The 13,418-nt window shown below is 44.7% G+C and overlaps 1 protein-coding gene across 2 annotated transcripts in view; it reads left to right on the top strand.

Moving 5' to 3' along the window:
* ZC3H7A (zinc finger CCCH-type containing 7A) overlaps window positions 1–13,418 on the top strand; it is a 34,907-nt gene that overhangs the window by 566 nt on the left and 20,923 nt on the right. For both annotated transcript variants that reach the window (XR_003793111.1, XM_029220292.1), the window contains exons 2-3: window positions 11,142–11,243; window positions 12,276–12,315. Coding sequence is in view for 1 of the 2 variants with exons in the window: in XM_029220292.1 (XP_029076125.1) it covers window positions 11,176–11,243; window positions 12,276–12,315 (108 nt within the window). In the remaining variant the exon portion in view is untranslated. The remainder of the gene's footprint in view (window positions 1–11,141; window positions 11,244–12,275; window positions 12,316–13,418) is intronic.

Here is a 13,418-nt window from a genome sequence, read left to right as displayed (position 1 = left end):
GGTAACGGACGCCGGGCGGGGGAGGGGCGGCGCGCTTGGCCCCCGCGGCGAAGCGGCGGCCCTAGGGGCGGAGGGCTCGGCCACAAAGGGCGCGCGGCCCCGGCGGAGGGGCGGTCCGAGCGCGCGCCGCCGCCGGGGCCCGGCGGGCGAGTCGACGGAGGCGGGCGGGTCCCGGTCCCCTCCCTCCCTGGGGGCGGTGCGGGGCTCACCCTGGGGGCGCGTCTCCGCCAAGTGGGGCGCAGAGAGCTGCCGCTCCCTCCGTCCCAGCATGTTTCCGTTGGCAAAATACCTCCTCTCTGGTTAACTAAAAAAAAAAAAAAAAAGGATTCTTTTTTTCCTATTTTTTGTATCTGATTCGGTGATCTAGGACCCCTAATTCAGTACCTTGGGTTTGGGGGCGGGAAGGATGCTCGCGGGGCTCTTGGCTCGTTTATTTCGGGTTACTCCCCACCACCACCCCCCCTTTTTTTTTTTTGCGCGGGGCGCACGTCTAGGACGCGCGGCGAATGGTTTCCTGTCTTATATTGTGGATACGGAGACGTCCGGGCTTTAGGTTTCTTTTCCCCACCCTTAAAGAATGAAGACCTGTCAGATCCTATTACCGTGAAATTTCCTGTTGGGGACGGTCATTGCAGGGGTGTGGTCCAGCTGGAAAGCTCCGGCTGGTCCCGAGAGGTTGTGCCTGCACCCTGATTGGGTGAATTTTTCTGGAGTCGGGTATTTTCCCCGTCCCCGCATATGTAGTTAGGTATTTAAGAACCAAGGGTCTGCCTAAAGGCGATGTGAGCTGCCCAGGAAGGTGGCCACTGATAGCAAGGGACTCTTGAGCGCTTGGAATGTGGCTAGACCCAATGGAGATGCGCTCCCAGTGAAAAAGACACACCTGATTTTAAACAGTATGAAAAAAAAGTAAAATACCTCATTCGTAATTTTTTTCTACTTAAATCGTACAGGTTGATATGATAATGTTTTGAACATATTGGGTTAATGCAAATATATTATTAAAATTAATGTCACTGGTTTCATTTTACTCTTTTTTTTTTAACATGGCTACTTGAAAATTTAAAATTAGATATATGACTCGCATTATATTTCTATTGGACAGTGTTCAGCCAGAGCGTCGGAATGGGGGCAGGGGTAGCTGGGAGCCTATGGCATCTGCTTATTTTTAACTGCTTTTCTGATGGCACGTGGCCTCCTCTCTCTTAGCCTCTCGAGGAACCCCCTGCTTCTTCCTTCTCACCCTCAACTGAACTGTCGAGCTGATTGCTTAATGAGGATCTTGTTCTAATTTGCAGAATAATTTAAATTAGTGGACAGAACATTCTTTGTTGAAAAAAATGTGTGTATGCTGTGTATTGTAGTCTGGAAATAGTTGTGTAAGATTCGTCTCAGAATCAGATCATGAGCTATCAAAGCTGAATATTTTCAATATTTGTGTGTGTGATGCAAAGAGCATGTTAATTTTCAGGGCCTCTGCCACCTAAATGCTTTCCTCCAAGTTACTGTGGCTTTTTCTTGGGCGCTTGTCATACCCTGACCTACACTCTTTTCCCTTCCCAGCCCTCAGATGCTGTCAGTTTTTGCCAGTAAATATGGTGGTTGTCAACCATATTGTCCCCTAATTCTTAATTTTGATTAACTGTAAAACTTGCCAGTTTGGGAGGGTTAAATCAATGTTAAGTGGGAGAGAATCAATTACTATAAATCCTCAACTTTAGGAATGGTGAGAGTGACTTTTGGAAAGTTGTGAGCATTCCAATAAAGGACAAGGTAGAAACAGAATATGTCTGTATTCTGTTGCCTTGGTTACTCTAGAAGGGCTTTCGAGAGAAAGTATGATGTGTGGAGACGACTTCCAGATAATATCTTGAGGTGTTTTTTTTGGTTTGTTTTTTGTTTTTAAATGAAAATACTTTTTCTCCAGAATCTTAGGGTTGGAAGTGAAATTTGTTTTCTCCAAAGTGTGATGTGTTTACAAATCAAGAGGAAAACTTTAGATAGTATTTTTAGGGGGAAGAAATAGTAAAACATTAATCCAGAAGTTTAAAAGTTTATGCTTGTGACAATACATCTGTTTTATTTTTATTATTATTTTAAATTTTATTTTTTTAATTTATTTTTGGCTGTATTGGGTCTTTGTTGCTGCACACGGGCTTCCTCTAGTTGCATGGAGCGGGGGCTACTCTTCCTTGCAGTGTGTGGGGGCTTCTCCTTGCGATGGCTTCTCCCGTTGCAGAGCACGGGGCTCTAGGCATGCGGTCTCAGTAGTTGTGGCTCGCGGGCTCTGGAGCGCAGGCTCAGTAGTTGTGGCGCACAAGCTTAGTTGCTCCGCGGCATGTGGGATCTTACCGGACCAGGGCTTGAACCCATGTCCCCTGCATTGGCAGGTGGATTCTTAACGACTGTGCCGCCAGGGAAGTCCCAATACGTTTGTTTTAATTCATACACACATGAAGCATATTAAGTGGAGGTGAAAATTTTCTTTGATATAAAGAAACAAGGCCGCTTGTCCTTACCAGGTTTTGCCCCAACAAGAAATTTGCTTTTTAATTTTATTATGAGTTTAACGATGTGTTTTTAGTTAATTGATTACTATTAATTTCACATATCTTTCAAAGCTTTGGGAACCAGGTAATGGATGCAGTAAGAGAGGCAGAAATTTTTCTGTTTCACAAATAAGGAAGTAGAACCTTTGTATTTTATTAGAATACCTGAGTCCGGAGCAGGAGAGTAATCTGGCACTTCAGAATACCTCCTCTGCAGTCCTGGACATGTCAGTGACCCAGGGTCTGGGCGCCCCTGGGCAAGCTGTTTGGAAGATTTCACATCTTTCTTGTTCATTCCTCCCATACAGGGCTCCTGTATGAGGTGAGATGTTCCCTGGGCCTTAGGAGGGCTGGGCGGTATAATGGGCACCTGGCACATGTTACTATATCTGACAGCAAGTTCAAAATGGATAGCTCGGGGGCAGGGGTGGTGGGAGTGTGGCAAAAATACGAAATTTCCTTCTTGATGTTGTTTAGCACAGCCTTCATCATGGGGGTTTCGTTTTCAGTGAAAGGGGAAAACTGTCTCATAAAGTATCCAGTAGGAGTTTGAGTGTTCCAAGGAAGTGATAGAACATCTGTAATAATGTTTCCCTCCCTGGGTTTGCGGTCACTGAGGGATGTAATATATCCATGCGCTTTTGTAAGTATTACCAGAGTGCACGAACACTGCTGCAAGCTGGGGTGACAGGAACTTTAACTACTTTGTGTGCGTGTTTGTTTATGCCATTACCATGACAGGCTTCAGTCTGAGGGTAGCATTGAATACAGACTGGAAATTATAATTTTTCACTTGAAACTTAGGAATACCTTTTTAGGCAAAAATACAGGCACTGTGCCGCATTCCCTGGGTCACCTTCTCTGGTTCTGTGTGAAGGTATCTCGGAAGTAAGGCTGTTTAATATTTATTCCTTGCATCTAAACACGTGATGTTGTGGTCGGAGCATATTTCCATTCAAAGCTCTGGCCCCGGAGTGCTATCCTAACTCTCTGTGTCCACACCGTGGACACCCTCTGCTTGTCTGAGTTGCTTTAAATCATGTCCCTTGCACACGTCATCGTGTGTGCCTGCGTGTGCAGAGACGTGTGTTTGTCCTGTTCCTCTCGAGTGGCTTTGAAGTGCCCACCTGTCTGTCGCAGCTGCATGTGTTTTTCAGAGCCTAGCCCAGGGCCAGCGTAGCCATGCTCAACCTCCTGGCACGCGCGGTGCGGAATTGCTCTGTGGATAGGAATTCAGGCTCGGAGCCAGCCTGGCCGGCTCGGCCGCTTCCAGGCTGTGTGATCCTGGACTGTTTGCGCTACTTCTCTGTGCTTCCGTTTCCTCTTAAGTACCTACCTCGCAGGGTTCTTAGGAGGATTAGATGATTTAATATGTGTAAAGAACTTCGAACAATACCCGGTGTCCACTAAGAGGCTTCAGTGTTAGCTATTATTTCCATCTCTACCGGATATTGTAGTCACATTTCGTTTCCTTGGTGTTTTCTGATAGGGGGAGCTAGTTTATGAAGTTACCATGTAAGGCCAAAATTTCACGGTTTAGCATTTCATGGTTTAGTGATAGCTTTGTACTGGACTTCACTATAATGGGTTCCACCTAACAAGTACGGAATAAATATGTAAGGAATTATACTGGAGAACCAGGGGACCTTTGCTCCTGTAAAGCTTCAGAGTGAGTAAGGAACTTAAAATCAGCTGGTTCCAGAAAGGTGATGTATGTTCCAGCTTGCAGGAGTTTAGTTAATTGAATGAAATTCCTATCTGAGTTTCTGGCTTATTTTATTTATTTATTTTTACTGTTCAAAGCTCCCACCCCCATCTCTTTTCCTTTTTGTTTAAGGAGAAGAAGGTGTGGCTGACTTGCTTTTCCCCTGTTGGCAATGAATGAAACCCTTCGCTGCACTCCTTGAGCTGCTTATGGTTTCAGGTTTTTCTCTGTCACTGTCTCTGGTTTGTTCCCACCCTATTGATTTACTCCCTGCTTTGCTCCCTAAGGAGGTGGGGTCCACCTCAGCCAGCCCTGCTGGCCTCTGGTCACATCCTCTTGGCCCCGTCCTTTGGTTTGTCACGCTTGCCTTGAGTGAACAGCTGTACCAGGTACTTTATACGGAGCGTTGTCTTTACGCTTGGCCACTTCATTCATTCTTCATTCAAGTTTTCATTGACTTGGACCCAGAGAGTGTAAGGTGATCAGGATTAAGAAAGATAGGGGGCCCCTGGAAGGGAATGATGGGGTGAGAGTGGGGTGTGGCGACAGAGTTGGGGGGGAGGGACGGCCTTTAAAGCTGACACTGAAGCCAAGACTCTGGGGTGAAAGGCCCGTGCAGATCTGGGGAGAGAGTCGTGGCCAGAGGGAACAGCAGGCACGAGGTCCCAGAAGCACAGAGCCCTTGATTCGTCCCAGGAACCCGCAGGAAGAAGGCCAGTGCGACGGGCTGGGTGAGGGCAGCGGCGCAGACAGGAGTCTAGATTTGATTCTGGGGGCCCGGGGGACGCAGGCAGAGGATTTTAAGCAGGGCTGCAATAACCAATTTGTGCTTTTAAAGAGCATTCGTTTCAGTTTTGTGTGGGAACTGCATGGGGGAGGGGACAGTGGCGAGGATAGTGAGCTGAGAGCAGAGGTGGGAGAGGAGGGTATTTCGACATCCACCTGTGGCTCAGGCGGAGGTGGCAGAGGAGGTTTGAGAACTGACAGATTTGGGGTGTCCCGCATGTATTTTGACGGTATCACTGATGGAGCCTTTGTTGGTGGATTGACTGGATGTGGTGAGAGAATGGTTTCCGGTTTGAGCAATTGGCCAGAAGGCGGTTTTAGTACTAAGAAGGTAAGTTTGGGCAAAAGGTTAGTCTTGGGAGGAGGGCGTAGGATTAGGGGGCATTCTAGTTAAAAACGCTGAGTAAAGGTCACAAACTGACCCAGAATTTTGTATGTGCCTTATGCATATCAGTGTAGGATAGAAGGCCTTTTTGTAAATGGTGTTTGGGCAACTGGTAGCTATCTGGGAGGGAAATACACACACACACACACACACACACACACATACACATCCAGTTTATGAAAAAAAAATTTTAATGGAACAGTGAGAATAGTAGAAGAAAACGTGGAGAATTATTTTATGATCTCAAAGTGGTGCAGGCATTTCTGAGTATGTCAAAATCCAGAAGCCATAAAAATAAGTATTGATAAACTCAGCTACTTAAAAATAAAACTTTTGCTATCAAAAAGTACCAAAACTGGGACTTCCCTGGTGGCGCGCAGTGGTTAAGAATCCTCCTGCCAATGCAGGGGATACGGGTTCCATCCCTGATCGGGGAAGATCCCACATGCTGCGGAGCAGCTAAGCCCGTGCACCACAACTACTGAGCCTGCGCTCTAGAGCCCGTGAGCCACAACTACTGAAGCCCGAGTGCCACAACTGCTGAAGCCCGTGCGCCTAGAGCCTGTGCTCCGCATCAAGAGAAGCCACCACAGTGATATTACCATAACCAATGTCAAAAGATTGACATCACATTGGAGAAAATAATAACATCACAAAGGACTGCTTTCTTCAACACATAAAGAACTTCCATAAGTCAGAAAAGCCCAACCTGGAAGAAAAATGGGTGAAGGAAATGAAACAGTTCATGGAAAAGGAAGTGCAAACAGCTCTTAAATCTGAAGAGGTGTTCGGCCTCACTAATGATAGACTAGAACAAGCAGGACCCCAACCACAGTTGTCACACTGTTTCTCGTCTCCCTGACAGTGATGGAAACATTTGATAATTTCTTGGTGAAGGGGTAAAATAGGAACCCTCGTGCACTGGTGGTGGGTAGGGTCATTTGGTAAAACTTGGCAGTAGCTGGCAAAATAAAGAAATGTACATACCCTTCATCCTACGGAAATTCTTTGAAGATATGCATATATGAAATGTTCTGTGTACCTGGTGAACTTTTAAAGATTGGAAACAACTAGAATGTCCATGACTAGGGGGCTGGTGATGTTATGGTGCAGCCATATCACGGAGCACATTGCACGGCTGTTAAAGGTGATGCAGCTTGATACGTGCTGATATGGACTGACCTTTAAGATATGAGATACCAGTCGAGAAAAGCAAGGTGCAGAACGCGTTAGGAGCCCCAGTTTGTATAAAAAATAATGTATGCACAGGATATTTTTAACTTTTTATTTTGAAATAATTATAGACTCACAGGAAATTGCAAAAGTCGTATATAGAATCCCATGAACCCTTCATCTGCTTCCCCCAATGGTGCCATCTTACCTAACTGTAGTGCAATAGCAACGTCAGGAAACTGACATTCACATAATACTGTTAACCAGGCTACAGACCTGACTCAGTTTTACATTCACTCGTGTGTGTATGTGCGCGCGCGCGCCTGTGTGTGTGTGTGTGTGTGTGTGTGTATCTATGCAGTTTTATCCTATGTATAGATTCATGTAACTACCATTACAATCAAGATACAGCTTGGTTCACACAGTGTCTTTGTCAGGACACATAACAGATCGGTAACAATGGTATTGATTGATTGCCTTCACAGGGCAAATGGGTGGCTGAATAACAGGGTTGGGAAGGCGACATTCCTTTTCACTGTCATAATATTTAAACTCCTGCTCTCCGAACAGTGTGTGATGTCTGGACACCCAAGGAGAACTACCAGGTAGAGGGTATCTAGCAAGCTCTGCCAGGAGACAGACGTGGGGAGTTGTCGGACCCTAGATGAGTGTATTTAACATCTGGGCAGAGCAGGAGGTCCCTGAGGGGAGAGGGTGCCTGGGGGAAGGGGGTCTGATGATGCCCCAGGGCCCTCACGTTTAGAGGTCAGCTGGAGATGAAGCCCCTGTTTTGAGGAGATAGTGGACACCTGTCATGTGCTGCTGAGTTTGAAGAAGGAAAGTGATTGTTGGATTAGCTTTATCAAATACTTTCTCACTTGAAAATTGAGGCCAGATTTTGTTGACTGGATCTGAAAATAAGATGGTATCTAAAGCCTTTATCGTTTTCTTTTAAAATGAGATGGGGGGGTGGGGAGGCTTTATTTCACAGGTAAAACTAATTTATGGTGGAAAAAAAATCAAAACAGTGATTCCTGGGCTGGGGGTAGGGCAAGGATTGGCTAGAGAAGGGGCCTGAGGGAACTTTCTGGAGTGACAGTGATGGTATGTCTCACCACCGGGGTCTGGGTTACATGAGTGTATCGTTTGTTAAAAGTTGCCTTAAATTGTGTGCATTTTACCTTAAAAAACTGTAAATAAATGTGGAACCCCAGGTAATGATATGTATGCTGAAGTGTTTAGTGGTAAATTATAATTGATGTCTGCTACTCAGTTTGCAGTTTACCAAAATTGGGTTGGTAGATGGACGGAAGTGTAGGCAGATGTAATAAATATAGCAAAATATTAATTGTAGGATATAGGTAGTATAGAGATATATGTTGTTCATTGTAAAAAAAATTGTGTGTAAAATTCTTCATAATAAAATTTAGGGGGAAAATCTACAGAACATGAAATGCCCTGCCATATTATATTTAGACATCACCTGATGTTATGTCCTCAAATCTTTAAACATTTAAAGGAGGCATGGTATTTCATGCTGTTAAGAATCTGCGTCTTATTTTCTCTTAATCACTTGCTTGAGTTGTCATCTCTCTTCCACCTGCCCTTTGTCCTTAAGAGGGCAAGGTTCAAGGTTTTTCGAGCACTTTCTGGGGAAATAGCTCTAAGGCTCTTAACTTGGCGGATTATCATTACCCCGGAGTTCCTTCTGAGCCAACAGATTTACTTTTTGAGTGAACCTCAAACTAATTCCCCACCCCACCAGACAGGGGTTGGGAGACATGTGTCCCTCACGGAAGGAGAGGGGGTGCTTCTTGTCTTTGGTTTCACTTCTTTTCTCCCAGTCCCTCTGGCCTGACCACCCTGGACCCCCAAGTGCAGCTCTGGGTGCCTTTGAGTTCTAAGGTTCTGACTCTGTTTTAAGTAAAATGGAAGAAAAAGGCTGGGTGACCCGGTAAGTTATCTTTCTAAGGAAGGGCTCAGAAGCTACGTAGACTTCTTCTTTTTTTTTTTTTAAACCCCACATTTGTTTATTTATTTTTGGCTGCGTTGGGTCTTCGTTTCTGTGCGAGGGCTTTCTCTAGTTGTGGCAAGCGGGGGCCAGTCTTCATCGCGGTGCGCAGGCCTCTCACTATTGCGTCCTCTGTTGTTGCGGAGCACAGGCTCCAGACGCGCAGGCTCAGTAGTTGTGGCTCATGGGCCCAGTTGCTCCGCGGTATGTGGGATCTTCCCAGACCAGGGCTCGAACCCGTGTCCCCTGCATTAGCAGGCAGATTCTCAATCACTGCACCACCAGGGAGGCCCTGTAGACTTCTTTTAATACTTTATTTCTTTTCCCAGAGATCATTTGTTTACAAGGTTAAAAAAAAAAAAAGTTTTAAAGGTTTGCAGTGAAAAGACACTGTCCCACCCCTTTCCCTGAACCCCTGGGTTTCTCTCACTGCTGTAGCTTTCTGTGATCCCATCTGGAGCTATTTTGTGTATACACAAACAAATATGAACATATACCCCTTCCCCCTTTTAAAATAACAGAACAGGGTCTTACTGTGGACACTTGGCACTTTGCCTTTTTTTCCATCCAGCACAATTTATTCAACCATTTCCTTTTTGACAGGCATTGAGTTAATTTCCCATCTTTTTTCTCTTAGAAATAGTGCCTCTTTAAAGAACCTTGTAAATATTCATACATATGAATTAAACAATTTTTTATTATGGAAATGGCCAGACATGTTCAAGTAGAAGAATGAACCCCACATACCCTCCCCATATCCAGCTGGAGCAGTGTCCCATGTTTTTGCTACTCTTGTTTCATGCTCACCCATTTACCCCCCTTTAAGCTAGACTATCTTAAAAACAAATTCCAGAAACAATGCTGTTTTACTTCAGTATAATGGGCTTTTTAAACTTTTAATTCTGGATAATTTCAAACATACTATTTTAAGGCAAATACCAGGTACACATGTAAATAGTAATACTTCAGTAAAGTAACCAACTTTTAGATACAAGATCAAAATATTTAGAACTGACAAATATTTAAAAGACAAAAAGCAAAAGCTACAAACTTCTAGTTATCAGATAAACAAGTGCTAGGGATATAATGTACAATGTGATAAATATAATTAACACTGCTGTATGATATATATGAAAGTTGTTGAGAGAGTAGATGAGTTCTCATCACAAGGGAAAAAATTCTTTTTTCTATTTCTTTAATTTTGTATTTATATGAGATGATGGATGTTCACTAAACCTATTATGGTCATCATTTCATGATGTATGTAAGTCAAATCATTATGTTTTACACCTTAAGCTTATACAGTGCTATATTTCAATGATAATCTCAATAAAACTGGAAGGAGAAAAAATAAAAGACAAAAAGTATTAGCACCAGTTATGAGCCTCCAGGGTGTTCCAGCCTCCCTCCCCACTCTACACTTTGAAAAAAGGTAGACTTAAAAATAAAACTTGCTTACAAATGGTAAGCAATAATGAAACGAAAACATTTCAGCTCCGTACTTGAAACATGGGTGCCATTTCCCTGTCACGTGGGTCCAAATACATGGTTTATGTGACACGATGTCCTGTCAGCATTAGCTCTCAGTAGTCCTCATCCAGGGGTGACTGTGTGGACCCCCCAGCCCCTCCCTACCCCCGCCAAGGGGCATTTAACAATGTCTGGAGACACTAGTTTGTCACAACTGAGGGGAGGAGGTGCTCTACCTCCTCTACTGGCATCCAGTGGGTAGAGGCCAGGATGCTGTCAGCATCCTGCAGTGCACAGGACAGCCCTCCGTACTGGAGAATTATTTGGCCTGAATGGCTGAGGTTGAGAAACCCTAGTTTAGGACATTGGGAGACGATGTTTTATCTGAGATCTCTTCTCTGTGGTTCTCCCATTGCTTTCTGAGAACTGCTTAATGAACGTCGGCTAGTCAGGTTAAATACAGTGTTGACATTTGCCAGTGTTACATCGAAGGTAAACCCTTACCTTCCAGAAAATTCCAATTAAAGTAACTTAACTTAGATCCTTATTCTATCAGTTGTACGAAGAAGGATTGTTTCAAAAAACACAGATAAGGTTTAGACTGTGCTCACAAGGAAGTCAAAACTCCTCAGAGGCAAGCGGACGTGAAACCATTTTGCTTCTGGAAAGCTTCCAGAAGCAAAACAAGGCCAGGACTGTTCTCGTGGCTGCTTCCGTGTGCGTAGAGACAGACTGGGAACAAAACCTGTCATCGAAGGAAGGAAGGTGAAATGGGGAGAGAGAGATGACTTTAGCGTGGGGATTGTTCAGGAGGGGCCTACAGCGTCTGCGCGGCTGCTAAGTGGAGAAAGCAGAGTGTGGAAGCCCTCTGCTCGCGGCGCACGAGACGGTGGGGACCACAGACACAACTCAGGTGGTGTCCTCGGCGTCCAGGACCCTAGTCAAGGCGGTGGAGATGGACGTGTCCACAGCTAATCATGTGACAGGACCTAGATTATGGGTGTTTTAACTGGGGTCCAGGAGCCCCGTGCCTTGTGTAATTTCTTGCCTGTTTCTTTCCAGATTTCTCCTTTAGAAAGTGGATGTGTGGGATAACATGTCCAGTGTGTCCGAGGAGAGAAGAAAAAGACAGCAGGACATTAAGGAAGGACTGCAGTTTATACAGTAAGGGCTCATTGCGTGCCTCATGTTCTCGTCATGGAGTAACTCTTTTTGGTGTGGCTCTGCACGTAGCAGGGATTAGGAAACCTTTAGTTATGTTTCAGAAGTCCTGTTCTTTTGGGTTAGAAATTAGATATTTTTGTTCCAGCAGTATTTTCTGCTCTTGGACATTGATTTCTTTGTGTTCGGAACTGGATCTTGCTGTCGCTGATTTTTAGGGCTGAAATCCTTAAGTATCCTCTAAAATGTTAGACTGAGGAGTTTGAACCTAATCTCATAAGAACAGTTCTGATGAGTGAAAATCAACATCTGTCAGCACACAGGGCTTTTGTGATCACACTCTTTCTGTTAAGAAGCTCGGTCTCTAACTGGCCTTCATGAAGCACGTCAGTGACAGGACCACAGCCCGGGTGGCCATGTCCAGGCAGAAAGGCCTCTTTGTCCCTCCTGGGAAGGGGACATTCTTACCCTCTGTTCTATAGTAAATTGAATCAAATAGTACTAGTGGTTCTATGCTATTTTAAAACTTTTTCGGCATTTGAAGAATTAGGCTGTCTTTAATTAGGAGTAGATTTGCAGGGAAAATGTTATACTTACTCAAGAAAATACAAAGGAATAGTTTTAGATTTTTTTTTTCATGACTACAGTTATATGTGAATAATGGTCATAAAGGAGAAGTAGGTCTTTAAAATGTGCTTTGAACCAGTGGTGAGCTCATGAGAACCTCAGTTTTTTTGTTTGTTTGTTTGTTTGTTTTGTGGTACGCGGGCCTCTCACTGTTGTGGCCTCTCCCGTTGCGGAGCACAGTCTCTGGACGCACAGGCTCAGCGGCCATGGCTCACGGGCCCAGCCACTCCACGGCATGTGGGATCTTCCCGGACCGGGGCACGAACCCGTGTCCCCTGCATCGGCAGGCGGACTCTCAACCACTGCGCCACCAGGGAAGCCCGAGAACCTCAGTTTTAAGATGACTCCTGGGTGAACAGATCCTGATAAGAACCTGATCATCAGAATTGATTTGTTTCTTCTTCTTAGGTCACCGCTGTCGTATCCAGGAACACAGGAACAGTATGCGGTAAGGACTCAGGGAAGGTCTGCTTGAGAACTCCACAAGTAGCCTGTGAACTGCCACATGTAGCCTGGGTTGGCAAACCCAGATGTGGCCCCCTGTCTGTTTCATAAATAAAGTTTTATTGGAACACAGCCACGCCCATTTGTCAATGTGTTATCTGTGGCTGCTTTCACGACATGGTGGTTGAGACAGAGACCTTATGGCTCACAAAGCCTCAAATCCCTACTATCTGGGCATTTACAGAAAAAGTTTGCTGACCCGTGTGTATATAAGACAACGTTGTTTTTTTCCTGCGTACTTGGACAGTTGTCCTATTTTTTCTTTTCTCTATTAGTGTAGTTTTGAATTAATTTCTTTTGAGCCCCTTGACAATTACATTTAGCCTTTCATTTCATCGAAAATGAGGGGGACAGAATATGCTGAGAGGGAGAGTGCAGAGTATCTTCTGTTCTTCCTTAGAAGAGAAGTTGTAACAGAAGTAAAGAGGTGACTGGATAATTAGGGGAAAGAGCTAGAGAGGAATCTAGTTAGTTAGAGAGAAAGCCCAGCTGACTGGGTCTTGGACCAAAGGCCCTCAGTTCTGCAGACTGTTAGTTCCCCTGTGGCTTTGCATCTCTGTGGGTTTTGGTGCTACTGAATGTCACTTCTTTCTCTCTGCCTCCCTCCCTCCCTCTCCATTCATTTCAGTCTCTCCCTTCCTTCCTTCCTTTTCTCCAAACAGACGTAGAACTGTAAAGTATGAGGACTAGCAATCACATGGAGCAATCCTTTCATTTTACAAACGTGCAGTTGGGGTCCAGGGAGGTGAAACGGCCTGTCTCTCAAGTCACCTCAGCTGTTAAAGGTTGATCTGCACAGTTTTCTTTATTACTTTTATCAGCTTAGACGTGAATTCGTAAAATGAGACAAAGAAGAGCTGAATAGGACTTTGATAGGAAAGGACTTTTAAAATCTTAAAGCAATGATAGAAGTCCTGAAGGAGACTTAAGAACATCTGCCCCTACCAGAAGAGTGTGTATACTTACACAGTAAGAAAAAGGTTTGCCATCCCCTCCCCATAAATCAGTAAATGACTGGAACATTTACAAAAGAAGAAACACAAATGG

The sequence above is a fragment of the Monodon monoceros genome, unplaced genomic scaffold, assembly GCF_005190385.1.
Source record: "Monodon monoceros isolate NGI ecotype Baffin Bay Population unplaced genomic scaffold, NGI_Narwhal_1 Super_Scaffold_13, whole genome shotgun sequence".
Taxonomy (NCBI): Eukaryota; Metazoa; Chordata; class Mammalia; order Artiodactyla; family Monodontidae; genus Monodon; species Monodon monoceros.
The sequence above is the reverse complement of the archived record's forward strand: the minus strand, read 5'-3'. Positions and strand labels throughout refer to the sequence as shown.